At 37.5% G+C, this 26181-nt stretch overlaps 3 protein-coding genes across 3 annotated transcripts; all 3 read right to left on the reverse strand.

The window, feature by feature from the left end:
• Positions 1-1821: 1821 nt before the first annotated feature.
• Positions 1822-10619, reverse strand: chmp4ba (charged multivesicular body protein 4Ba). Its single transcript, XM_040003877.1, has 5 exons — positions 10272-10619; positions 5366-5543; positions 4850-4964; positions 4260-4380; positions 1822-4138 (listed from the first exon to the last, which is right to left on the reverse strand). The coding sequence occupies exons 1-5, from the start codon at positions 10453-10455 to the stop codon at positions 4074-4076; spliced, it is 663 nt and encodes a 220-aa protein (XP_039859811.1). The 5' UTR covers positions 10456-10619; the 3' UTR covers positions 1822-4073.
• Positions 10620-15635: 5016 nt separating this feature from the next.
• LOC120716359 (rano class II histocompatibility antigen, A beta chain-like) lies at positions 15636-19564 on the reverse strand. The gene is made up of 4 exons (XM_040003891.1): positions 19309-19564; positions 17733-18023; positions 16926-17204; positions 15636-16797 (listed from the first exon to the last, which is right to left on the reverse strand). Exons 1-4 carry the CDS (start codon positions 19361-19363, stop codon positions 16658-16660), a joined length of 765 nt encoding a protein of 254 aa, XP_039859825.1. The 5' UTR covers positions 19364-19564; the 3' UTR covers positions 15636-16657.
• A 696-nt stretch (positions 19565-20260) lies between these two features.
• LOC120716366 (rano class II histocompatibility antigen, A beta chain-like) lies at positions 20261-26181 on the reverse strand. The gene is made up of 4 exons (XM_040003903.1): positions 26061-26181; positions 22849-23139; positions 21830-22108; positions 20261-21732 (listed from the first exon to the last, which is right to left on the reverse strand). Exons 1-4 carry the CDS (start codon positions 26110-26112, stop codon positions 21593-21595), a joined length of 762 nt encoding a protein of 253 aa, XP_039859837.1. The 5' UTR covers positions 26113-26181; the 3' UTR covers positions 20261-21592.

Consider the following 26181-nt stretch of genomic DNA (forward strand, 5'->3'; position numbering starts at 1 on the left):
AAAAACTCCCTTTTAACAGGAAGAAACCTCATGCAGAACCAGGCTCAGTGAGTGGTGGCCATCTTCAAATCAAATCAAATCACTTTTATTGTCACGTCATATGTTCTGGTACACTGGTACAGCGCATGTGAGTGAAATTCTTGTGTGCACGCTACACAAGCAACAGAGGTGTGCAAAATACAAGAAACATAAGAAAAAAAAGAGCAGGACTGCGACCGGGTGGGGAGAGGGGAGGAAGACATGACAAAAGACATCCTGTGGAAGAGAGCCAGAGATGAACAATAACTAATGATTAAATGCAGAGAGGTGTATAAACACATAGTGAGTGGAAAAAGTGACTGTAGAAGAAATACTCAATGCATCATGGGAATCCCCCAGCAGCCTAGACCTACTGCAGCATAACTAAGGGAAGATTCAAGGTTACCTGATCCAGCTTTAGCAAAACGGAAAGTTTTAAGCCTAATCTTAAAAGTATAGACAGTGTTTATCTGCCGAATCCAAACTGGAAGCTGGTTCCACAGAAGAGGGGCCTGAAAGCTGAAGGCTCTGCCTTCAGTTCTACTTTAAAAAAACTCTAGGAAGCATGAGTAAGCCTGCAGTCTGAGAGCAAAGTGCTCTAATGGGTGATGAAGTACTATTAGGTCATTATATAGATGGAGCCTGAATAATCACAACTTGTTAGGAATTCCAATTTGTTATGATTTCAATTCGTATTAACCGGGACCACTGAAGAAAGTGCAAATGAAAGAAAGCAGTCATACATATTTGTTTAATGTGCGCATTGAAGGAAACATCCTGGTCAAAAACAACTCCAAGATTCCTCACAGGTAATGGTAATGCCATCCAGAGTAAGCATCTGGCTAGATTTTTAGGACTACATACAATAACCTTAGTTTTATCTGAATTTAGAAGCAGACGGGTTGTTGGTGCTTCTCACTGTCACCCAGCCGTCCTGTGTTCCCGGTGGAGAGCTAACGGTGCCTACGCTACCTTTGGCTGCAGCGTTTATAAGGGCCTGGCTAGCTATGGGTTTTTCGAGGGTGCAAAGCCAAGTCTCCAATTCAGTGACCCTGGCCTCCAAAGCTGCAAATAGACTATATTTATTACAAGTACATTTGTTGCTAAAGGGGGCTGAGCAGTAACTAAACATATGACACAAAGACCAGGAAAGTGCAGCAGGGACAGGTGAAGAGGCCATGCTGTTAGCGAGTCACAAAAGAAACAGTGAGTGAACACTGCGAATATAATTAGTGAGTGACTCAACAGAGAGTATGATTTGGATAAAGCAAGTGAAGATTACACTATGAAATAAGACATTATCTAGAAGTTTTTAATTGGTTACGCTGACAACCTACACAAAAACAGAACAGGAAGTGACACTCTATCACAGAGAGAGTCAACATAAGTGATATATTTTTATACTTAATAATTTGGAGCCCTCGGTGCAAATTGCTAACATGCAAGTTGCATTTAGGCTCAGGAGTTGATCCCAAATACATCTGTTGCATGCATCTGTGTAAAGGTTTACCTGCATGGTAACTAAAAAGTTAAATATGATTAACACAACATAAATACACTGAAATGGAGTAGAAGGCAGGCAGTGTACTGTGATACATGTACCTCAAACCGTTAATGTACTCATTGTTACTGCGGTCAGGTAAAATGAACAACAGGCAGGGTCTCCACAGGTTTTAAACATTACAAAACGGGACAGGTTGAAAGATGAAGGGGAAAAATAGAATGGTGACATAAACTCCAGATGTTTGCTGCCTGAGAAATATATACAAGGTAAACTAATTCCAATACAGCAGTGCAGACACATTGAGTCTCAACTTTATTAAGATAAAATGTATGTAACCTCCCACATAAACAACAGTCATGTCTGTGACATGGAAATTTTTCAATGTCCAACCGTATTTTACAGCCAAGCTGAGCTAAGATGGCTACAGGTCACATTATGGTTCTGATATTTGAGGTAAACAGAAAAAAATTATATATATATTATATAAAAATAAACAAAAACAAGCATTGGCATATGCAAGTTTTATTTCCCCGATTTTATTTTATTTTATTTACATGTAAGGATTGGGGTTGACCCATTCTTAAATGCATAACAACTGAGCACTAAAAGTTTCACCTCTTAATTAAAATGTGCAAGTTATGTTTGAATTACAGGAGAAAGCCAGTCATGATCAACCCCAATTTGTACACTGAGAATTCTGTTTCCCCAAGAGAAAGAAGGAGATGTAGCTGCAGCTATAAGTCAAGGGACAAGTGAGCAGAACTTGCTTATGTCACATTTGTAATCAAGATGACCAACATGGAACAGATGCACCCCATGCTTGTCACACAGTGCTGAAAAATCAATTCGTACTACAGGAGAGTTTAAATGGGGTGGGGGGTGGGGATGTACCTCACCATCTTAATTTGACTAAAGAGGTCACTGTGTCAAGTCTCAAAAAACATCACACTCACACATCATCTTTAAATTCAACCAGCGTAGGACTTCAGATATAGTCACTGTGAAACCACAGACAGTACAAGGTATCAGGCACAAACGGATCCAAGTTGTTGTAGTGTGCCCTCTGGCAGCTTTACTGGAGTAACAAGTTGACTACATATTTCTGAATGACTGGTCATGAAGTTAGAGCAGCCTTATGTGTGCTTTTTCAGAATGAAGACCAGACTAAGCAGAAGCAGCAGAAGCTTTGGTGTCCTGAATATTGGTCATTATTACAGGCGTAGCTACTAATTTGTAAGACTGAGGAAATATAAAGAGTGCTTATGAGAACTGAATGGATTCAACTGCAGTTTGGCAAGTTGGAACTTGTTGTTGTAGGGCTGACTGATCTGATTTACTGGTTTTACTGTTACTGCTATCACTGGGTGATCTGTACCATTCGCCCTGCATGTTTGGCCCTCAGTACCCAGTTTGCTTGATTATCAAGCTCAGGCATGATTTATTTTAGTGTGTCCCAACCAGCTTAGAGGTGTAAACATCTGGTTTGATTCTTACTGTGCACGAGCACACAACTCAAATGCTTTCAACATCAGCCATGTCCCTGGAGCACATATGACACATTGTCCTTTCTCATGCCCCAGCTGAAAAAGCCACAAAGCAAACAGAACCAAAGATGCAATAGTGTTATGAAAGACTGCTTTCGTTGGATACAAGCAATGACATCAAGCTAAGAGAGTATAGGATAAAACAAAAAACAGAGATGGAAAGTAGTGGAGTAAAATATGAGGAGCAGCAAAAAAAAAAAAAAGCATAAACTGTGTAACCTCTAAAAAGCTTTTTTTTTTTGGTGGTGGTGGTGGGGTGTTCACCACATGCCGTTATTAGTAGCATGCAACTGATTAGATGACCCAGATGTTTTTCTTATTACACTTCAGCAGACAGAGGGACGAAGACATCAAATCTTGGATCCTTCCATTAAAGGATTTAATGTAGTTTACGACAGTAGCAGGTCTGTAATTTCACAGTGACGTTTAATGAGAAAGGCCTACACGTTTTAACTTTTCTGCTGCTTTTGGTAGCAGCAGCAATGGCTTGCTGTCATCTTTGTAGAAGAGCTGAGAGATGACGATGCAGGAAGCAGAAAAATTATTTATTGTCTTTTTTTTTCACCCCCAAAATGTGTTGAATTTTCACATTCGAAACAAGCCTTTAAGCCTGTTACTCCACACACCCTCCCAAAAAGTATGCACCCAAATGCTCATACACAATCTTTGATACATAACCACAGGCTGCTGGACATGAAGTTATTTTTCCCTCTATGCCCTTTAGAAAAAGAGGAGTGCACAGCTGGAGCAAAGAGATTCATTCTGTAACATTAAACTGACAAAAAAAAAAAAAGCCTGGGTTCATTTCTTTTGAAGTCATAAAAATATGTGCACAAGTGCATACTTCAAAGTTGGGGTATGGTTAGATATTGGGAAGTAGGCTTTAAGACAGAGCAGCATGCCAGCAGCCAGCTCAGCAGCCCAGAGTCCCCATCTCTCTTCCAGATGCTTGGGATCAGTCTGGTAGCAGGGAGAAGGCCACTAGCGAGCTAGCAGGGCAAGCTAGCTCAGTTAGCCGCCCAGGCCTCGAGGTCTGCCATCTCGTCCTCGTCTTCTTCCACCTTCTTTTTGGCTAAAAAGGAAAAAAGAAAAACAACATTCAATTTTAATTTGAAAAAAAGTATATTTTAGTCAAATGGATGGTGCACTAAACTGAACTAAAACTAGTTTTGCTTTTTTATGTGCCATTATACCTGGTTTGGATGGAAGTGATGTAGATGGTACACTGGGTAGATTTTCTGTGCCTCCAATCTCGAGAAGATTTTTGTCCAGCTCTTCCTGTTCCAGCTCCTCCAGCTCAGCCATGAGTTCATCCTAAACAGAGAAAAGAACAAAATGAATCAGATCTATGTAGATCAAAAATAACTAGACAGAAGCCATTTAGTAAGACAGCAGATGTAAGATATGTATATATTTGCTTTACAAATCATTTAAGATCTCAGTTTTATTTTTTAAAAACCAGACTGAAAGAAAAGCATTTCAACCAGTAACTATCAGCAGTGGCTCCAACTCACTGCTTAAATGAGGCAGCAACTACAGAGACATTATAGGAAAGAGGCAAGTCACTCACTGTGTAGTCACATTGTCACAGTAAAAATGTAAGTAAGTGTGTTTTGACTTTTTTTTTATTAATATTTTCATGGGACAATGTATCTATAATTACTGTAACATTTTGCTGTGACATTCGTTTGAAAGCAAAATCTAAAACATCAGCCTAAATTTAGGCTTTTAGTTTCTGTAGGCCTCATGTTTTTTGTTGTTTGTTTTTTTGTTTTGCTCTCACCTCATCAAAGTCTTCCCCAAAGCCAACTGGTCTAGAGATCACATCTGAGATTTCTTGGGCAACCTCCTGTTGTTCTGTGATTTCTGCCATCAGATCGTCTACTTTGTCAATGTCCCTGTGAAACAGGCGAGTCAAAGATGGCATGTAAATGTTAGTAAATATAATATAATTATACATTCTACCACCATGTAGCCGCTAATAATAGAAAAAGAACTAAATTTACACTGCCAAGTACAACACAGACACACTTTTTACTATAAATGAATCTGAGGGCACAAATCTGAAGAAAAGGGAAAAAGGAGGAATTATTGAAGGGAACAAAGAAGGGGAAGCAAATTGGAGAAATAAAGTCTCATGACAGAACATACGGGGAAAAGTAAAAAAATAAAGAAAAATAAAGAAATAACAGAAATCCTGTGGCAAATAAAAGCTAGAACAACAGTTAAAAAAAAATGAGAAAAAAATGATGAAATAACAAAAGACTCTTTTGAGATACTGCCAGAACTTCTCTCATACATGTTTTCGTGTGCGGCCTTCATTGCTTTAGCTGCAAAGCCCATGTTCTTGAGCACTTCTGTGTTAGTGTTGGCGTTCTCCAGAGCTTCCCTCTGGAACTCAATAGTGGACAAGGTTCCGTCAATCTGAGCCAGCTGCTTCTCGTAACGCTTTTTCCTCTTCAAGGCCTGTAGAGCCGCTGGACAGGGAAAAACAAGAAGGGGAAATAAACTTCGTTTAGAAAGCAGCACAAATGCTCACCAGTATTCTATTCTTTTTTTAAAATTAAAAAACAAACGAAAAACGAAAAGTACAAAACATATAAATGTTGCTTATTTGCCAAATACTACTGTGCAGGCCTTTTTTTTCTTCCTATACACAACTGATCATGAATCACAAATGGGATCGATAAAGAATTTGACCTATAAGCAGAGTCACTATTGGCTAATCGGTATCATTGAAATCTTATCACCATCCCATGACATCCAACATTACAATCAACCACGCAGCAGCAAAGCTTGCTTTGTGCTGAAGTGCAGTAAATGGTTTCATGCTGTCATCACGAAACAAGACTCAAACAGATAAAATCCTGTTTCAGCCAAATCTCTGCATGAAGTCACAACATGCTTCAGTCAGAATTTTTAGGTTTGTAACTCACTGAATTTCAACAAGTCCTGCAGCTCATCAAGCTCACATAGGCCCGGATCAAACTAAGTTGGAAAGCACAACATTTGGAAATCCGGTGATGGTTCTTTGATTAGCTGAGAGGATTTAAAAAATAATACATTTGTGTGTGTGACTATAAATGTGTATTTTGGTTCCTGTGTTCTTCAAGGGAGTGGGGGTTACATACAAACAAACAAAAACACTGCTTACATAGGAAATCACCTTAACAATGGAGCAAGTGAAACTTACAACTGACTCAAATCTGCTGAGTCACAAGGAACTAAATAAAATAAAGAAAAGAGGTCAAAAAATTTCAGGACCTTTTTTTCCCAAGTGCATATCAAATTGAACTGCACTTGTAGTGGAAAAACAAAACAAAACATCCACATGAAAAGCACACTCAGCAGTAAACACATTCATATCAATTCAAAATGTTGAACAGAGTTGTCCAAATGTGTTTATTACTTACACAACAAAACTGAAATGTTGCTGTTGTACAATTACAGCAGGTTTAATACATATTACAGCTCAGTTTGATCTCAAAAACTGGTGATCACAGATTTGTGAAATCTGAAAGAGGTCCTGCACTATTTTATAAATATAAATTGAATGAATGAGTGATTTAATTATTGAAATACTTACTAAGGGCCTTTCCAAGACCCTCAAAATTATAATTAATGTCAAACAATCTTAAAATTATTGAGTATATTCAGACTTTTTGAACAAACTACAACTGATGCAAAGTAGAATAATCCCTATAATGGAAAGGATTTGAGATTTTCTTTGTGACACACTAAAAAATTAATAATTTAAAAAACTATTCAAGATTTCTGCCCATGTATTGCAAGGCAGGAAGCATGATGGTAATTAATCTTCTTCCCAACTTTAGCTAATATATCTAATTAGTCTATTTTTCATTGTTATTAGTCATTTCATATTTAGTCATAGTATATCCTAAGTAAATATAATCATATTGCTGCTATATTACATTATAAGGAACCATATAAACAGGAAAAAATGAAAATAAGCCCTTTCCTCTTAGCATTTTTTCCATTTCTGAGCTAAATAATAATGACAACAATAACATCAATATTGGACAATTTCTAAGACATGCTAAATGTTCCTCTAAATAGCAGAAGATAACCACATTAATAGGTCAAAATGTCCACATATGAGAATGTTTAGGTTAAAACCATTAGTCTTTCTATCACCTGTATAATTCTATTCTTGGTCACATTGCCCAGGAAAAAAAGGGCCTCCGATACCTTGGATATACATCTTAAATTAAAGTTATGCATACAAAATAAAACAGTAATTAGTACAATACTCAAGATTTAGCACAATACCAACATTTTCATATATTTCTCACAGAATCAATTCTAACAGTAATCTGTGATTCCAAAAAAATCTAATTTACCCCACAATAACTTTAAATGTCAAGGTAATTGCTTGGTCTGTGACCAAAACTCTCTAAACTAATGACATTCCTGTCAGCTGCAGGTATAGTTTGTTCCGGCGCTAGTTCACAATTCTTGATTTGTCATTATTAAACTGCTTGTTTCTTTTTGTGGTTTGAGAGTGAGGATGAAGTGGGTTGGTTGATGAATGAACTGTTAAAGGGTTATGAACATTTGAATTTTTCTTCAACACAACAATGAGAGAAATGTAAGAGGCTTCGAAGAACACAATTTTGTTTTGTGGAAAATAAAAACAAATGACAAAACCATGTGATAAGAGAACTGGTCAAGACATATGAATTTGAGCAAACATTATTATTTAACTCCAGAAGTGCACCTATGACGCATTAAGGTGTGGTTTGTTTCTAAGGTTACGTGACCACTGTTTCTACGGTAGCACATTTACATACCACAGCCAAATATGATAGAGGTGGGGCTGGTGTCTAGATACTTTTAATCGACGTTTCACAGTAAAAGAAAAAGGGAAAAATACCTGTTACCTTTACAGCTTTACTACTTAACTTACAGATTAGAGTAGATGAAGGCTCTGCTTAAAGGGGGATATTTCTTGCATATTCCTCAATAAATGCACTGGGAGTGTAAATCAGTCAACATACTTTAAAACCATATAACTGTTAATGTGACAATTCAGTTTTATGGGATCTTTTGCATGAGATACACTTTGATGATGATGATAATGATGGGTAGTAATCTAGATTTAGAAGTTTATGCAAAATGTGAATGTAATATTTCCTCACTTTTGGGGGAAAAAAAATGGGAGAGGACAGCTTCAGTGCAAGACAGGAACTATTCATAGTAAGCAATCAAATTATGAAGGTTTGAATACAAAAATTGATTATATGACACACAGACAGCAAGGCTACATTTTACAGGAACATTTCACCACCTGTCCACCTCTTTTCTTTGAAAAGCCTGTCAATTATAATCCACTAAACCTTGCTTCGTGGCCACAGCTGCCATATACCACCAACACACACACATCCACACACATGCACACCTTTAGCAATCTACTTTGTGCCTGGCCTTTTCCACTAGCAGCCAGACAGCAGCTGACAGTTTCCATTTGATCAGATTATATCAGCAGCCGGACCTATTCCTAGACCGATAACATCATTAGCCAACATCACACAAATCATTATCACATTATGTGGGTTGCAGAAATGCATTCAGACTCCATGTTTCAGTCTCAGAGGTCGCTCTAATTGGGTGACGTTTTGCTTTTCCTGCCACTCTGCTCCTTTTTAGCGACCATCAGCAGTCTTCATGCAACAAGTACAATGTCGAGTCCATTTTGGTCTATGGCTACTTCAATGAAAAAACATAAGTGTCCGTGTGAAAAGCGACATCCTGAGTATTATAGACGAGACGTGGTGAATTAAATCACTAATTCTTCAGTAATGTTAATAGGTAGAAACATCCATGGTAGGCTGCCAGTAAACCAAATAAAGAAGTAATAGAAAGTAGAAAATGTGGAAGAAAAAGTCAGAGGTCCTCCTTGAAGTACAGTAAAAAAAAAAAAAAAAAGTAAAACCAAGCAGTGAAAACAGTGACCATGAATCTTGCAGCTGCCAAGATTACAGCAGGGTTGGTATATTGTCATGAGGAATTTATGTATTGTGTATAATCAGTCACCCCAAAGATAGACGGAGGCTGACTTATGGGATGAACTATGTTGAAAATCAGGTTTTGGAGATGGAAAGATTTTTCCGATTTAGATCACACTAAGACTTTAAAAATTACTTTTAGGTGACAAGCTCACAGTGATAGTAACTAGTGTTAAGCCAATAGTCTACTTTCTGTATTTGCAAGCATGTAAGGATCTGCTTGGGTCTTCGCGCCATGACAGTCAGATCAACCTGTCATTTGTCTAACTGTTCTACTGCTACTCAGTTTAGCAGGCACACATGTGGTTGACACAGTTTAAGTGTAATGGCTGCACAGACATTCACTCACTCACTAATAATTCTGTCCTTCAAATATGTATCCATTTGATCTACTTATTTAAAATCACAGTATAAATTTACAAAACTGTGAAAAGTCCAAGTCTGTCACTGTAATAGGAAGGTTACAGAGAAGATAAAGATACTAGTCTTAAAAAAAGTAATGTATTTAAAATGTGGATATAACTTAAACTGTAACAGCGCATACTGCGGTATGGGAATGAATCTATGACTGACAATGCGCTTTATATGGTTACATGCCCAAGACTGAAGGGTGATATACTGTAGATTAAAAAAGGACACAGGGCTAAGAAAAAAAATGGATAGAAATTAATTGTAAGGTATGACCTGTTCCAAAAACAGCTCCAGGCAAAGCTTCTTTTATAAGACCCAAAGTTTGGTGTCATTAAGCAGTTGTTTAAAAAAAAAAAAAAAGACACTGTCTGTCAAGAGAAAACAATATGAATATGTTAGGTTTTGTAAATATTTAGAACAATACCTGGATATATATGCATGCAAACTTAGTTACGCTCATAAACATCAGTTTAATATTTGGCTGCCCGAGCCTTCGAACCTAAACGTTACAAACTTTTTGTCTCTTGTTTATTTCATTCCTTAAAGTTTTTTTCTTCCCTTCAGTTGTTTTATACGTGCCAGCCAAAAACTAGACATTTAAATATGGTGTCTTGTAGCCGGGTGGACAGACTTGTTTTCAGGTAAGCAGCGTGTCAACTAACAACTTCCCTCTTCCTTCTGTTGAGTTAGCCTCAGGCTAACTAAGAAACTAACTAGCCGTTCTGACAATTTCATTAAATCCGACGCAGTTTACGAGCTTTTCCTCACCTCGTTTGTTTTTCGTGCCGTTTTTCTTCGCCGTCACGAGCTCCTGTTCAATTTTCTTCTCTAGGAAATCCTGTTTTTTGGCCAACATCTCCTCGGTCTCTCTGAGTCGCTGAATAGCCTCTTGGGGTGTCGGCGCTTTCCCACCCTTACCCCCGCTTCCGAATATCTTGCCAAATAGCGACATGTTTCTAGCTTAAATGTAAACTTTAACTGGTGGGTTAACCGTAGACAAAGTCCGCTGACTTTCTGATACCACACAGGTTAAAAAAAATAAATAAAATGTGCGTCCCTCCCTGTTGCCGAGGCTGTTGTTGTTTTTGTCTCTTCCGCTTTCAAGGCAGGCCTCGTGATGTCATTACGTCAGCGTGACTCATGCGTGGAACTATGGGGAATTTCGCAGTTGAGCAAACTAATAAATGCTCATTGTGGTTATTACCAGTCAGACGTTACATAACCTGTTTTAAAACACTGTAATTGGAAAATAGTGGTTAACATATAGAGACAGGGAGTCATTCAGAATCAGATTCACATTTATGGGCAATTTAAAATCATCAGCATGTAGGTCTTTGGACCGAGAGAGGAATCCAAAGTACTCAGAAAGAGCCGATGGAGTAGTAAGAAAATCAAAACACAAGAAAAATTTCGTTCCGTCTCATTGCTTCTGGTAATATTGGCTAATTTTGTAGTTATAGTATTCTGCCTTTGCGGGGCAGTATTGTGACACAGGTGCAGATTTATCAGTGATTTTATGTTAGTCATTTTATGTTTTTGATGCTATTGCAACTTGTCAACACAAGAGGGAGTAGTAACGCTACTTGGCACTGTCTCAACAGCCACTTAATCCAGGTTCAGTGGTGCTCAGGTGTGATGAGATGGGACAGAGGCAAACGTTTTTTTGTTTTTTTTTTGTATCTTGTATGATTGTGAATGAGTGGATATCATCATGTATACACTCCACACCAGTTGGTGGCGGTATTGCACCATTTTGCTGTTTGCCAACTGCCAGTAAAAATATAGAGAAGAAGAATCATCATGCATGGTCTTGTTAGATCATTTTGGGATAGTTTAAAGAAAATGGACTATACAAAACCTGAGCTTGATGCAAGTGGTATATGGACATTATTGAAATTAGAAGAATAAATAATACATTGGTTTTTTTTCAAGGACATTTTCAATGGACAATTAATGGACAATTTTGTAAACCACTTGTCATCTCATCATCTGTGGTAGTTGATCTTTGACTGGCGAAATTTATGCCCTACGCTGAGTCTGAAGTCAGAGTTGTGAAAGATTTATTTGTTTTATTAATGTGGAATAGTGTCAAAGAGACCATGAAATATGCCAAATATGCTCCAGTCATTAGTCATTTATTAGGTGAGACAACAGTGGCTGAGGACTTAAGTACTCAAATACAAGCTATAAAAGGTCAGCCCAAATCCTTCAAAAAACTACGCCTCCCATGACGCACTGTGTTGTACTTTTCCAGCTGGAGATGTGAGTGACCTGAACGCCAACCAATCATGCCCTGAGTTGTCTGAGGAACAGGAGGTGAGGGGCTAACCTGAAGGGGAAAAAAACCTGTCAGATACATGAGAAAGACAGATAAACAGATAGATAGCCAGGTCATACATGTATGTATTTTTCTGGAGGGGTCAGAGGTCGTGTAGTCAGGTGCTGGGGAAGCTCCACTTTGACTGCCTTCTTCAGCTTCACACTTTCCACCTCATACTAAAATGCACATAAGAGAGAAGTTAGATCCACATATGTGGAATCCGGAGACCTTAAACAGTATGAATGCTGTGTTTATTTAAACATTTGATTTGTAATTTGTGGGACTCTTTGTAATAATTAACTGTATATAAAAGATAGACATAGGCACTAAAGTCACCCCCTTTTCCGTGATATTTCAAGCTATGTGTTTGTGTGTGTGTGTATGTGTTTGTGTGTGTGTATGTGTTTGTTTTAAAAAAGATGGATCTGACTGAGAAATCAAGCTTGAAAAAAAAAAGCCTATCTGACACCAAAGGAGAGGGGCCCCTTTACTTTAGTTTTATTTGATGTCCATTTAACTGATGTCTGACTTGAGGGAGTATTTCTTGGAACTTCTGTCAGTTCTTTTCCACATGTTGTGGACTAGAAGGGGATCTATGATTGTACCCTAACCAGTGGACAAGTGTTAAAGGTCCTGTGCTCCACTGGTCACCCTTCATTCAGTAAAATGAGTGGTGCTATCTGTGGCTGTCTTTACCTCCTTGTAGGCTTCAGACAGGAAGCCCCACTTGTTAGGCCAAACTTCAGCCGAGTGTTTCTCAGCCTTTACATGCGCTTTCCTAACACAAATACAAATATGTTTGGGTTTTTTTTAATCATATGTGGTACCCTGCATCATACACCAGTGGAAAGAAACAAGTCGTTCCTCCAGTTTCAGCACTGTCTGCAAATCCAGAAAGAGCTGAAGGTCTCACTCCAGTCAGAGTGATGACTGCTTTACATGCCATTGCTCAAAGAAGAGCTTCCTAGTAACTCAGCAGATATGCAAGAACATATTTTTTTTTATAAAATTTGAGTAAAATCAAACATAAATAACATACTGTGATGATTTACCAGATTTCATCCTGATGCACATAGTTGATGGGTTCAGATGTTCGCTGTGGCTCTGCCATCTCTCCTGACCAGCGAGTGTTCGTGTGTCAGACTGTGTGGCTTCTTTCGCTCTGTCCAGATAATGTTTCATCTGTGTGTAAGCCTTGCTGATAGGCCTGTTTACTGTGGTCATGGAGACAGGTTTCCCTGACACATATACCTCTGCAGTTTTCTCTGTGTGCGTGCGGCTGTGTGTTAGTGTGTGTGTAACCGTGGTGACAGTGGGATGGATGAAGCCTTGGAGGGTTGCTGCAAGCTCAGACAATTTTGTTTTTAGTATCATACTAGGTTAAGCTGCTAAGTACCTAATAAAGAATAAAATGCTGTTCTTGCAAAGAGCTAAAGTGACCCCAGGGGACTACCAAGAAGCCAGATTAATAAGCTAGTGAGTTACTGTATGTTGGAGTTAAAGTAACCGTTTTTTGTGTCACGAAAGTTTTAACTGGCTTAATCACTAAAGTAACTTATGCTGAACACATAACTTGTTGGGAGCAGGTCACATTTAGAGCAAAGGTGTCAAACATAAGGCCCCGAATTTACCCAGCAAAATATCCGATCTGGTCCACTGGGCAGTTTTGGACTATGTGAAGAAGGGGATACATTTTGGACTTAACTGTATTTTTGTAAGTTTTACAACTTTTCCTGCTGATAAAGACCGCCCCCATGGCCATTTATACCACAACAAAGTAATTAAATAATAGTGTAATTGAAGTCTTTCTCTCTGTACTAGATATATATGTGTGTGTATATATATATATATATGTATATATATATACATACATATGAATTATTTAAAAATTATTATTTTTTTTAAAAATCCTTCAGTTTGTATAATTACAGGACAGTCTGGGCATCCAGAAACCTTTTCTGTAATTTTTACCCATTTATCTCTTATAGTTTAAATACAAAGAGTCGTGCTAACAGACTTCTTTATCATGTAGAAAACTGAGATGCACTCTAAATGTGCTGTAGTGGTGTAATGGGGAAGGCTTTAGGACTCAGTATCCAAAAGTCTGTAAACCCCTTTCCAGATGCCCAACTTTTTGCACCAGAGGGACCGAGACCCATACGGAAAAGAAATAGTAAAAACTTATATGTGATCACTTTCATGAGTAAATCATATAAGGCTTACATGATTTACTCATGAAAGTGGCCACTTTCGCATTACTTTCATACATTGTTTTAGTAAGTATCCAAAACATACAAGTTTCATTATATAATTTTTCAAGGGATCTTATATCTGTTTTCACACTTATATGCTTTTCATACAAGTTTCACACAAGACAGATACAAACTTTATAAGATTTATATATATCTTTTCCATATGGGGAGCCCCCCTTCCATGACCTGGCTATGTACATCTGTACATCACCACTATACCTTTTAGCCGGGGGTGTAAATATAGCTACTAGCTTGACATTGGCCTGAAAACAAAAGTGCCTCATTGAGGTAGGTGTGGGAGTTTCTCCAGTCTGACAAGGCTGTGAAAAATGGACAGAAATATGCTTCATAATGGGATCCATGGCATGCGTGCGTATCTACGTTAACTCCATGTACTACCTGACAGTTGGCATCACAAGATTAGGCTCGAGACCTAGTTTTCCTTCCCTGCGGGCTTGCCTCAGCTAACCTAAGGGCAATACCTTGAAGCGTAACAAAGGACATGTCCGGTGTTTGAAGAATCTGCTGTTTCAACTCTCTACGCAGCATATCATCATGAACATGTTCAATAAACGAATCCCTTAACATTATATCACTGTGGAGTTATCCTCAACTAAAAAACTAACTAGCCTTCTGACAATTCAAATTCCCACACAGTTTACAAACTTATCCTTAACTGTTCCCTAACTGTAGACAAAGCCTGTTGACTTTCTGATACCACACATAATATACAAATTTTTTATCATGCTGGTTTTTATAAGGCTTTATAAGAAACTTGAGGAAAACGGTTAAAATGAGTGGTAAGACCTCAGACCTGGAAACAACTCTAATGGCCATCTTTTACAGTAGTGATAACAGAGCTTCAATAATATTTCTTTATAATATAATAATATAATATTTCTTACTCCAGCCAGTGACATTTAATTGTATCAATAATGAAGTCTCAGTCTCAGGGGTGCACCAGCAAGGACATCTGGCATAAAGTTCTGCCAAATCAAATACCTGCTGTGGTGATTATTCATGAAAAGGAACAGCTAAAACTAGCTTCTTCTTCTTCTTCGTTTTACATATTAGTGTTTGTAAAACTGCACTGACATCAATGCTGTTTTTACTTTCAGGGTTGAACTCTGTTTTTAACATCTGCCATGTTCATTTTTATAAGAGAGAAAACAAATATGCTCAAACTATAAATTTTCACAATTTATTATCAATCGGTTAGAATTTCAGATGAGTTTTACATGGTGCCATGGACCCCCGCCTCTCCACAATGCTCCGAGAGACAAAGGCTGCCACAGCCAGGCAGTAAGCACTTTTACTTTGTGTGACAGAAACAGAATGTTAACATGACAGATTTAAAGTTGGAGGAAAACTTTAGGTCACGTTTCATCTCCTGCACCCTCCTGTCTCCCTAAAAGGAGATGGCACTTCTCACATCACCATTCTAGGTTGGTGTCTGGCCTGTAGACTCAGAGAAGGGTGAAAGAGGGGGGAAAGAGAGAGAACTCCAAAACACCTGAATTTATAGACATGCTTTGGTCTGGCCTTAAAGTTTTGTACCGTCTGGTGCCACCACCAGTCCAGGCAGACACTCCCCCTCAAAGTCCTCAGAGAAGAGGCTTCTCCCTGTCATATTTGTTAGTGTCTGAATGTAACAGTTGTCACAACCCGGCTCAAAGGAAGTGCCAAGCAAGTGGGAGACCACACACAGGCTTTTAAAGGCTGTAAGATATATTTAATGAAAATAAGGTGAAGAAACTTAAACACAATTGAAATGATATAACAGCCATAACTGAAGCCTCAAATAAACATGATGGGTGTCAGGCCAAGAGAGACAGCCGCCCATGGTTCAGTCAAGATGTCTTTATATGCTGGGACTGGCCTTCTCAGGTGTGCTGCATCTATAATTGGGTCAGTTCCACCTACCTGCAAGAAACAGGCAACAGAAAAACCAAAACACAAGGCCAGCCCACTGGCTGTCACACAGTTTAAATCCCAAACTATTCTGCAATACATATCTGTGTGCAACAAGGAAAAAACATAACTGTGTGATACAACTTTTAAAGTAATTGTGTAATATAGGTTAATGGGGGTAAATTCTAACAAATCAAAGGTTTATATGAACCATTTAAATACACTGAAGCTTTTTAACAAGAAGCTCATACAGCAAAGAATAATAATTAAACTGTGTATTTAACTACACAAAGTCAGAAAGTCATTACTGAACAATTACCTAACAGCTTTAACTATTTGGACATAATTTTTCAAGGTGACTTTCACATTGCAAGCTCACAGTGACCGTAATGGTGTCACTTGTTTTATGTAGCTGTGTACATAAAACAAGTGACATGCAGCTGTATGGTGATTAAAACTGAATTTAACTATGTCACATTAACTGTCACTGAATGTAATGTTACATAAACATAAAGTAAAAATTTTAAAGATTCATCGATCAAGGCTACTTTTTAAATATACAATATACTTATCAAAGTTTTCTTCTATGTTGAGTTATTTAATTTTGTTTTGTAACAACTATTAGAGATGATTTATCAAAAGATGATAGTTTATAGTTTAAGATGATTAGTTTATAGAGAACCAGACAAGTTTGGATCAGAGGTTTTTCTCCTGTAATAGATCAGTCCCAAAGACAAAGTTAATGCTCCAAAGATCAAAGCACAAACTCCTCCAGCTAGATAACTCCTTTCAGATGGTCTCAAGCAAGAGTCTGCAACAAAACACCAACAGAGATATTCATAACTGTTAATAATGCAGTGCTTAAATAAAAAAAGGACTCTGTGAATTTATAGAAAAATGCAAACAGCACATGACTAAAATGATCTTGTCTGTCCTCACCCCAGTAAGAACTCTTGGGCTCCTTTAGGCTAACATGCTCTACCGTACAGGTGACTCTGTCCTTGGGGATAGGTGTGCACTCCAGATAAGAGTGAACCTGATAGGTACAGTCTCCATTTGTCATCACTTCACTTATGGTCACACCCTCAGTCACTTCCTGTCCATTCAGGTACCAAGTCACAAGGATGTGTTTGGGGTAGAAGTCATAAACGCTGCACACGAGTATTGTGTCATGGCTGGAAGTGTGGTCTCCCTCCTGGAGAGTCATGCTGGGTGCAGCTGAAATCAGAAGGTCAACAGCTTTAATGATGAAATTCATCATTCTGTAAACCAGCGATAAATAACTGGTTATTTATTTTAGTTAATCAACGTATTTGTTTGTAACCAGGTTAAAAATATCATCTATTAAAATGTTTTGAAATATTAAAAACATTGAAATCCATATCAAATAGTAATAATCCATATGAAATAATGATGGTTAATGTATTTAGAAAATGTTTTGAAATTCCTTAAAAGAGCATTTGCATTATATAGCGTTCATTTGTACAACTATCTTGTTTTATTGTGAAAAGCTTTGCAAGAGGAAGTGAATGGTGTTGTGCCTGCTCTGAGAGATCTTGTAACGGAAAGTACGAGAAGTTTCTGCAGGCTTGTATGAACTGGACTATCTGCTCGAAGGGTCTTTGTTGATGCGCACATTTTGCAAACTGTCTGTCAGAAGTCACATTTTTTCCATTAGATTTTGAAGAAAACTCTGCACTTCCAGTACTAACAGTACTATCTAATTTAATGTGTTTGAATATTTACCTATGTTTTCCTGAACTGCGTTGAATACTGCATCAACATTATTGACACAAGTCAGTTGTTTCTCTGCTTTTCTCTGCTCAACATCAAATTTGTCTTCATTAAACTGAGATGCTGTGATTAATCCAGCTGGAGTGAGGCCCGTCCACTTGCCGACTGTGCTGTTGTACTGCATCGTAAACTCTTTGTTAAAATACCAATCGATCAGATACTCCACTGTCTTCGGGTCTCTGGAGTGCATAACACAGCAAAAGTCAGCAAACATGAAGTAGCCGTCTTCATCAACAGAGCAATCTGAAAGGAGAAGAAAGAAGTGCTGTAGAAATTTACTACAATCAAGATTTTCAAGCTCAGCCAACCCTCAACAAAGTTTCCAGCCAAAACAGCTTCCTCATATTTAAATCTGAACTGTTATCAACCTGGTGGTGTTCCCTGTAAGAAGAGACAAGTTCTCTTTCTTATCAGTGAGCTGGTGCATCTGTGCCCTTGAAAAGCTGAGATTCAAAACTGGTTTTTGCTGCTGTGCTCAGATATTCTCACATTGGATAGAACAGGTTAAATCCAAGTCACACTCTGTTCAGTTTATTATGTTCATTAATGAAAGTCTGATAAGAACAACAACAACAACAAGGCTCCCTCTGTGTTTTAATAGGAAATTAGAAAATCTTCACACTCAAAACCCCTTTATGTTGATGTAACGTACATCACGAGGCTGACCGTTTCCTCATTTTATAGATTCCTGTACACAGTGGCATTGTATTCAGCTTCGCTTTAAGGTAATTATGGAAAAGTCTGTCAGTGTGCATCTGAATAAGGCATAGAAAACATATGTAACTGCCTGAGCCGGACTTTTAAATAAAATATACTTTTCACTTTGTACTGAGAAGCTTTGTGTGAAACGGCAACATTTCACATCATGACAATGATTTTTTAACCCAGTCTGAGTGAGAGGCCTGAATCACTGTCAGTTGTATAGTCGTCTCACTAACAAAGAAATACTATTAAGCCAAGAAGCTGTGCAAAAAAGTTTCTTCGGATACTGAATAATGATGGGATGTGGAAAACGTGACACACATTGCTGATATTTCTTAAGCGGACCTCTATGTGTTTTGAAACTCAGAAACTTTTTTAAGATAAAAGGAAAAGCACAATATTTTAATGGGTTTTCATGCAATTGTTTTGTAGATTCAGCCTATTAGAGATCGCATGCCATTTGGTCCCTTGTGAATGACAGTGAGTTTGACACCAGTGGTTTAGACTGAAATACACCATAACTGAATGAACTACCATCAAATTTTGGGTTTTAAACACTGTACCTGCTAAACACGTGGTTATTTTACGTTGATGCTGCACTAATGTGTTCCTCAGAGCTGCATATGTGTAAAGTCTTATTGATTGCATGCCTTTAAATGTGATCCAAAAATGCTAAAGGACAGGTTTATACATTTTACAAATCTATCAAATGGCCGTGCAGATGTTGAAACTGTCACTATTACTGCATGAAATGAAAAACACTTAAAAATGACGTACAATGTATATGTGACTTGATATCTATAGATAAAAATAAAGAATTACTCACCCACCACAAGTGGAGAGAGGAAACATAGCAGCAGCAGGTACCTGAAGCGGTTCATGTTGAAACCAAAATGAGGCGTGACTGAGGCACGAATTCAATTACAAACCAGCCTGTGTGCAGTTTTTGAGCGAGTCTGTTCTTTCAGCTACACTTAGAGTTTCAGTTCACTCCCATCCACATTTTGTTCTGTTTACTATTTCTTTCCAGACATTTCTCCTAAAATTGTTTTAATAAACATTACTGTGTAACAGTGCAAGCAGTTTAACAACCTTTAAAATGTATAACAATACACTGAAGTACTTTGAAGAATTGCACTGAAGAATTTAAAAAAATGTAAAATTCATGTGCATTTAATTTATTTTTCTAGTTTTATCTGCTAAAAATTGTAATGAGGCATTCATGGTGATTGTTTTTTTTTACAGGCAGTCATTGACTACAAACTTATGATGAACCAGTTCATGAAAAACATTCAGACGTCTCACACCATATTGTAACCACCAGTAACAATAATTTGAAAGCAGCAGTTGTCGGGGTAAAAGAAGAAAACACAAAAAATGAGCCAGTGTATTCCTATAAGTGGTCCTAAACTGGGATACAAGTGGAGGGTTGGGCCATGAAGGACATTTGGTGTAAAATCGTTGTTAAATCACATTTGGATCAGTGTGGCTGGATCAGACTGGTTTGGGTGATTAGGGATAGAGATGGGACTGCAAGTGAGAAACATGTTGAGTTGGTGAAAGGGGTATTTTGAGGGACTGATGAATGAATAAAAATGAGAGGAAGAGGAGATTTGATGGAGTAAAGACAGTGAATGAGGAAATGCAGAAGATTAGTATGGAGGGCAGCTATGAAGAGTGGAAAAGTGGTTGGTCCATAGGATGTACCTGTGGAGGTATGGAGAGATCTATGAAAGTGTGGTTAACTAGATTGTTCGACACAATTTCACCAAGTTTAGTGGTGGAGAAGAAGTTTAGTGGTACAGATGAAACAAACAAACAAAAAATGATATGCCTAAAGCTGTAGTATCTACTGATGCATTAAGTTATTCACCCATCCAATGAAAATATGGGCAGGAATTGTTGAAACTAGCTTAAGAGAGAAGTTGCCAATAAACAAACAGCAACATGGATTCATGGGAAAAAAGAATGAACCTACTGCTGTTTGTTTGGAGATTGTTAATGGAGAACTGCATTGTGTCTTTGGGGATCTCAAGAAAGCATGTGATAGGGTGACAAAAGAGGAACGTGTGGTAGTATATGAGGAAGTCGACAAAAGAATATCAGTGCATATCATAGTCATGTACTGCATATCAGTACATATATAAAGACACTATGACAGAGGTGTACGGTTGATTTGATTCATTCATATTGTGGAGGTAATTTTTCTGAATTAATCAGTCTTTAAACTCGGTATACGCTATGCAATTTTGGGGTGTCTCTGACAAAAAAAAAACTACATGAAAGCATCACTGTGATGCCTTTGCTTGCAACTTTAAAACAGTCAGGCATCTAAATATGCAATCAGTTTTTTACTGCAATAATCATCTGTCTTATCTTTGAAGAAGACAAAATTACATTCTTTTTCCTGTGCCGATGGACTGCCCCCTACTGTCCATTAAAAAGAATGCAGTTTTCAGACACTTCAGGCTCAGAAGCTATGCCCATCTTGCAAATGCATTTATAATCAACTCTTAAATGTGATATAATGTCAGTGTTTGTGAAGCTACACGGAAAACATTAATGAAACAAACAAAGAGATCTGTTCTTGTGCTTTGAAAGTTGTACATAACATTTTTTCACAGAAAGTTCAAATTGCAAAGAAAAAAATGTAAATGGACAGTGATTAAATTGGGGTGTATTTTATAACACAAAATCTGAACTGAAGAAGCTTCTCGGATGAGAGGTGAAACATCTTCAAGCAACTTAAAGAAGTCCAGACGCTTTTCTTTGCAAGCTCCTTTGACTACGATGACCTGGATGACTGAGAACCTTCACAGACATAACACAAAATCATTCAGTGTGTAATAAAATAAAATTCAATTCATAACATAAAACTATTAAGGGTAGTAAGGGTACTTTGACATCACTTATAATATCTTTACTTTATTTTTTAATTTTTTTTTAACTTCCCTTGAAAATGCATCAGAGCGCTGCACACAAGAAATAAAAAACAAAGCAAAACAAAACAAAACACAAAAAATCTGTAACAACATATCTGCAATAAAGTTAAAAAAGGTGAGATTTTAATTTTCTCTTTGTTTTTTTAAATCATTATATGTAGATTTAGTTTATAGAGTATTTGAAAATGTTGGATCAGAGGATTTTCTTCTGTAATAGATCAGCCCCAAAGACAAAATTAATGCTCCCAAGAGCAAAGCACAAACTCCTCCAGTTAGAAAACTCCCGTCGGACTGTTTCAAGGAAGAATCTGCAACAAAACACCAGGACACATATTCATAATGATTGATAATACAGTGCTTATATATATATATATATATATATATATATATCTTGTCTGTCCTCACCCCAGTAAGAACTCTTGGGCTCCTTTAGGCTAACATGCTCTACCGTACAGGTGACTCTGTCCTTGGGGATAGGTGTGCACTCCAGATAAGAGTGAACCTGATAGGTACAGTCTCCATTTGTCATCACTTCACTTATGGTCACACCCTCAGTCACTTCCTGTCCATTCAGGTACCAAGTCACAAGGATGTGTTCGGGGTAGAAGTCATAAACGCTGCACACGAGTATTGTGTCATGGCTGGAAGTGTGGTCTCCCTCCTGGAGAGTCATGCTGGGTGCAGCTGAAATCAGAAGGTCAACAGCTTTAATGATAAAATTCATCATTCTGTAAACCAGTGATTCTTACAATGTTGCAATGTGATGCCTGGTTTGATATAATTCAAAATTGTCATGAAACAATTAAATCTAAACCAATAGTTTTTGAAAATGCACTTAATTCTTTTTTTAAATGCAAAAAAAGAAAAATTGAACATTTTTATCAGGTACTTGACATAAAGGTATTAAGGGAGAATCACAGCCAAGCAAATGATAAAGTACTAATGGAAGTGTTTAGATTTAGGCTCGTGCTATCATTTATAGTCCTGTTCACGGTTTGGGGTTTTGCTCTTCAGTTGAAATGTTAGAGTATAATTGCTGTATTACTGTTACAATAATGATTGTAAAACAGGAGGGTTATTACACCCATATTTGTTCTGCTGCTTTAAGATGATAAACTACATAAATGGATCCTTGCACTGTAATTTGGGATCATTTGTTTGGTAATTTAGCCCTTTTAAATACAGGAAGGAGTAATATGTTTACTTCCTATACTAAAGAAAAGGTCATTTCTACTTTCTAAAGGAAGGTTTAAGATTGTCCAAGTGTTTTGGTTTAGTGCTTTATCATTATAATTCCTGTCATTACACAGTGTAACACATTGCATGATTTTTTTTTTTGTATTTGGAAGAAAATGTTTGTATTCTATATATATAATATTCTCTCTACTGATAGCAACGCACACATCTAGTATTTGAATATTCACCCATGTTTTCCACAGTTATGTTGAATACTACATCAACATTATCGACACATATCAGCTGTTTCTCCACTTTTCTCTGCAGAATGTCAGCGCTGTCTTCATTAAACTGAGATGCTGTGATTAATCCAGCTGGAGTGAGGCCCGTCCACTTGCCGACTGTGCTGTTGTACTGCATCGTAAACTCTTTGTTAAAATACCAGTCGATCAGATACTCCACTGTCTTCGGGTCTCTGGAGTGCACAGCACACCAAAAATCAGCAAACATGAAGTAGCCATCTCCATTAATGGAGCAATCTAAAAAGGAAAAGAAAAGGTTAATCAAAAATTGACACCGATTTGTCTTTCTGTGCCTTAATTGCACTTTCAAGCTCAGAGAAGTTCAACCCTCAGCAAAGCTTCCAGCCAAAAGAGTGCTTCCTCACATGTAGAAAAGATAAGGCCTCCTTTCAGCAGGGAGCTTGTGCAGCTGTGCTCTTGAAAAGCAGATTCAAAAGTTGCTTTTCACTCATATGCTCAGGTATTGTCCCACTGGGTTGGACAAGTAAATCCAGGTCACACTCTGTTCAATGTAGTATTTTCATCAATCAAATTTAGATTTATTTATTTTTTGTCAGTATAAAAGGAACTAAAGCTCGCTCTCTATGGCGTTATTTTTGTGCCACTATTCTGAGCGCACGTAAAAGAAATTGAGCGCACGTAAAAAAAATTTGCAGGTGCAAGTGTTACATTTTGAGGAGAAATTTATTTTGAGCGAAGAAAAGCTAAATTTGAGTGAACAAAATTCATTGCTGCGTGCAAAATGAATTTAGTTTATTTTGTGACCCAGAAAGAGAAATATTTCAAACTTCTGTGTTCCTCCGCCACTGCCTCGTTTGAGTTTTGGACGAAATAGATTCTGGGATATTGCATTTCGTCATTTCGAGCTGATTGGAGACCAAAACAGCCAATCAGATTTTTTTTTGCATCCAAGTCTGTGATTGGCTGGTTTTGTGGCACAACGGTGTACAGAAAGAGCTGAACGCGCATGGGCAGAAATGTTGAGAGCGTGAGCAACACATTGCGAGCCAGCGCAAATGCAAAAACTGAGCGGGAGGGGCTGCTAGTGTGTGTGTGTGGATAATAGCAAACACTGAAATACATTTTTTTCACCCAGCAATGAATTTTGTTCACTCAAATTTAGCTTTTCTTCGCTCAAAATAAAATTCTCCTCAAAAAGCAACACTTGCACCTGCAAATTCTTTTTTTACTTGCGCTCAGAATAGTGGCACAAAAATAACGCCATAGCTCTCTGGTAATGAATGAGATTTGAATTTGCAGGCGGAGTCACTTGATCATTTTGAAAATGTTCACATTGAAACTTCTTTTGTGTAAACATAATGTCCAATGTGACGGTATCTGTTTCTTCATTTTATGAATTCCTGTCGATAAGAACAGGAAAGCCAGTCAATCAGTCCTGACTTTGCCACAGACAACACAAAGTGTCAGATTTGGTCTTCTGTGTGGCTTTGCAAAATGTATGAACTGCGAAGCTTCTTTTTAATAGTAATAATAATAATAATAATAGTAATAATAATAATAAATTTTATTCAAAAGCACCTTTTAAAGACACCGAAGGACACCTAACAATAGAATAAAACACATAGAACAATGAAAAAACGAAGAACAATAAAAAAATAAATAAAATTAAACACAAGATCAAATAAACAATAAGTTCACGGTGAATGTGCAGATATGAACAGATTTTTGGGTTCACTCCCACATTTTAAATCTCGATTCAGGTTTTGAGTTGAGATTTAAAATGGGGGAGAGAACCAATGTTTCTTATATCTGGGGGTAGAAAGTTCCACAGGCAGAGCAGCTGAAAGCTTTATGTATTTCAGCAGCCCTGAAATACATAAAGAAGGCAAAGCCAGCTAGATAGAAGAAGAAGAAGATCGAAGTGAGCGGGCAGAAGAATAGAATAGAATAGAATTCAACTTTATTGTCACTGCACATGTCACAGGTACAAGGCAACGAAATGCAGTTTGCATCCATCCAGAAGTGCTTTAGCCATGATATAGATATATTACAAATATATATTAGCAATAATATAGATATGTAAGTATATTAAAGAAATGGGTCTATTAAGGTATGTTATAATGCACACGGTATGAAGTATGTTATGAATATGCTATAACTATAAGTATATACAAGCTGAAGTGAGTACAAGCTATGTACAGGCTATGAACAGGATATAAATATGAAAAACTATACAGAATATGAATAAAAAAAAAACTATACAGAAATATGAGATATGCAGCTATACAGAAATGTGAACTAGAAGAAGTAGTGCTTAAGAGGTCAGAAAGGTAAGAAGGAGCAAAGTTATGAAGGGCCTTGAAGGAGAGCAGAAGAAGCTTGTACACTATTGGGAATTTTACAGGGAGCCAATGAAGTTCCTGAAGGATTTGGGTGATGTGCTGGTAGAAAGGGATTCTGACAGCAGTTTTGAACCAGTTAAAGCTTATGGAAGGATTTTTGGGGGAGACCATGCAAGAGAGAATTACAATAGTCAAGGCGGGAGGTAACGAGACTATGGACAAGAATGGACGCAGACTGGGTGGAAAGAGAAGGACATAATTGGTTAATGTTGCGTAGAGGAAAACAGACAGAACATGTGAGGTCACTGATGAGAATGTAGCATTAGCTAAATCAATCTGAAACATTATATGTGGTAAACCTAACACTAAAGTTTTTCAAACTGCCTTTTGACAACATTACTGAAGAAAACACTGCACACCAATGAGACTTCATGTAAAAATCTTGTGGCCAGTGTATAAAAGTTGATGTATTTACTTAGACTAGAGTCAATTCGATTTGGCTTTAGATTGTTTCATTTCCCCAAATTCAAACATCTAAATGGGGAACTTGACCTGAGCAGAAATGCTGTCTTGCGCTGGTGTTACGAATCGTGATAACAACGTTTGTGATCACAGAGCCACACAACTGAAATTTATAGTCTGCTTCCATTCAAATAAATCCACTATGTTAACGTAAAAGACGTATGGCACAAAGTACAGCATGTACACCAGCACTGTGTAAACACTGGACTTTGTGGTCATATTAAGGTTAGCATATAAAGTGCAGTACAGTCATAACCTTGTACTATATACTATACCCCGTAGTATATAGTAACCTTTGAAAATGTGCTTCATGTAAATAGCAAAAATACTCACCAACCATAAATAAAGAGAAGAAACACAGAAGCAAGTACTTGAAGAGGTTCATGCTGAAACCAGAATGAGGCACCCCTGTTGCTGGTTTTTAAACCAACCGCTGTGGCGTTTGAGAACGACT

Source organism: Simochromis diagramma, unplaced genomic scaffold (assembly GCF_900408965.1).
Source record: "Simochromis diagramma unplaced genomic scaffold, fSimDia1.1 OVJJ01000320.1, whole genome shotgun sequence".
NCBI classification, from domain to species: domain Eukaryota; kingdom Metazoa; phylum Chordata; class Actinopteri; order Cichliformes; family Cichlidae; genus Simochromis; species Simochromis diagramma.

What these genes read in the sequence shown, in the direction of transcription:
- chmp4ba (XM_040003877.1), bottom strand. Translation starts at nt 10,455, where the DNA reads ATGTCGCTATTTGGCAAGATATTCGGAAGCGGGGGTAAGGGTGGGAAA. An exon ending in AAGGCCGCACACGAAAACAT is followed by an intron (nt 4,965 to 5,365) that starts GTATGAGAGAAG and finishes CCTGTTTCACAG; the next exon opens with GGACATTGACAAAGTAGACG. An exon ending in TTGGGGAAGACTTTGATGAG is followed by an intron (nt 4,381 to 4,849) that starts GTGAGAGCAAAA and finishes TTCTCTGTTTAG; the next exon opens with GATGAACTCATGGCTGAGCT.
- LOC120716359 (XM_040003891.1), bottom strand. Translation starts at nt 19,363, where the DNA reads ATGAACCGCTTCAGGTACCTGCTGCTGCTATGTTTCCTCTCTCCACTT. An exon ending in CCTCTCTCCACTTGTGGTGG is followed by an intron (nt 18,024 to 19,308) that starts GTGAGTAATTCT and finishes TTCTCCTTTCAG; the next exon opens with ATTGCTCTGTTGATGAAGAC. An exon ending in GCCCAAGAGTTCTTACTGGG is followed by an intron (nt 16,798 to 16,925) that starts GTGAGGACAGAC and finishes GTTTTGTTGCAG; the next exon opens with ACTCTTGCTTGAGACCATCT.
- LOC120716366 (XM_040003903.1), bottom strand. Translation starts at nt 26,112, where the DNA reads ATGAACCTCTTCAAGTACTTGCTTCTGTGTTTCTTCTCTTTATTTATG. An exon ending in CTTCTCTTTATTTATGGTTG is followed by an intron (nt 23,140 to 26,060) that starts GTGAGTATTTTT and finishes TTTCCTTTTTAG; the next exon opens with ATTGCTCCATTAATGGAGAT. An exon ending in GCCCAAGAGTTCTTACTGGG is followed by an intron (nt 21,733 to 21,829) that starts GTGAGGACAGAC and finishes GTTTTGTTGCAG; the next exon opens with ATTCTTCCTTGAAACAGTCC.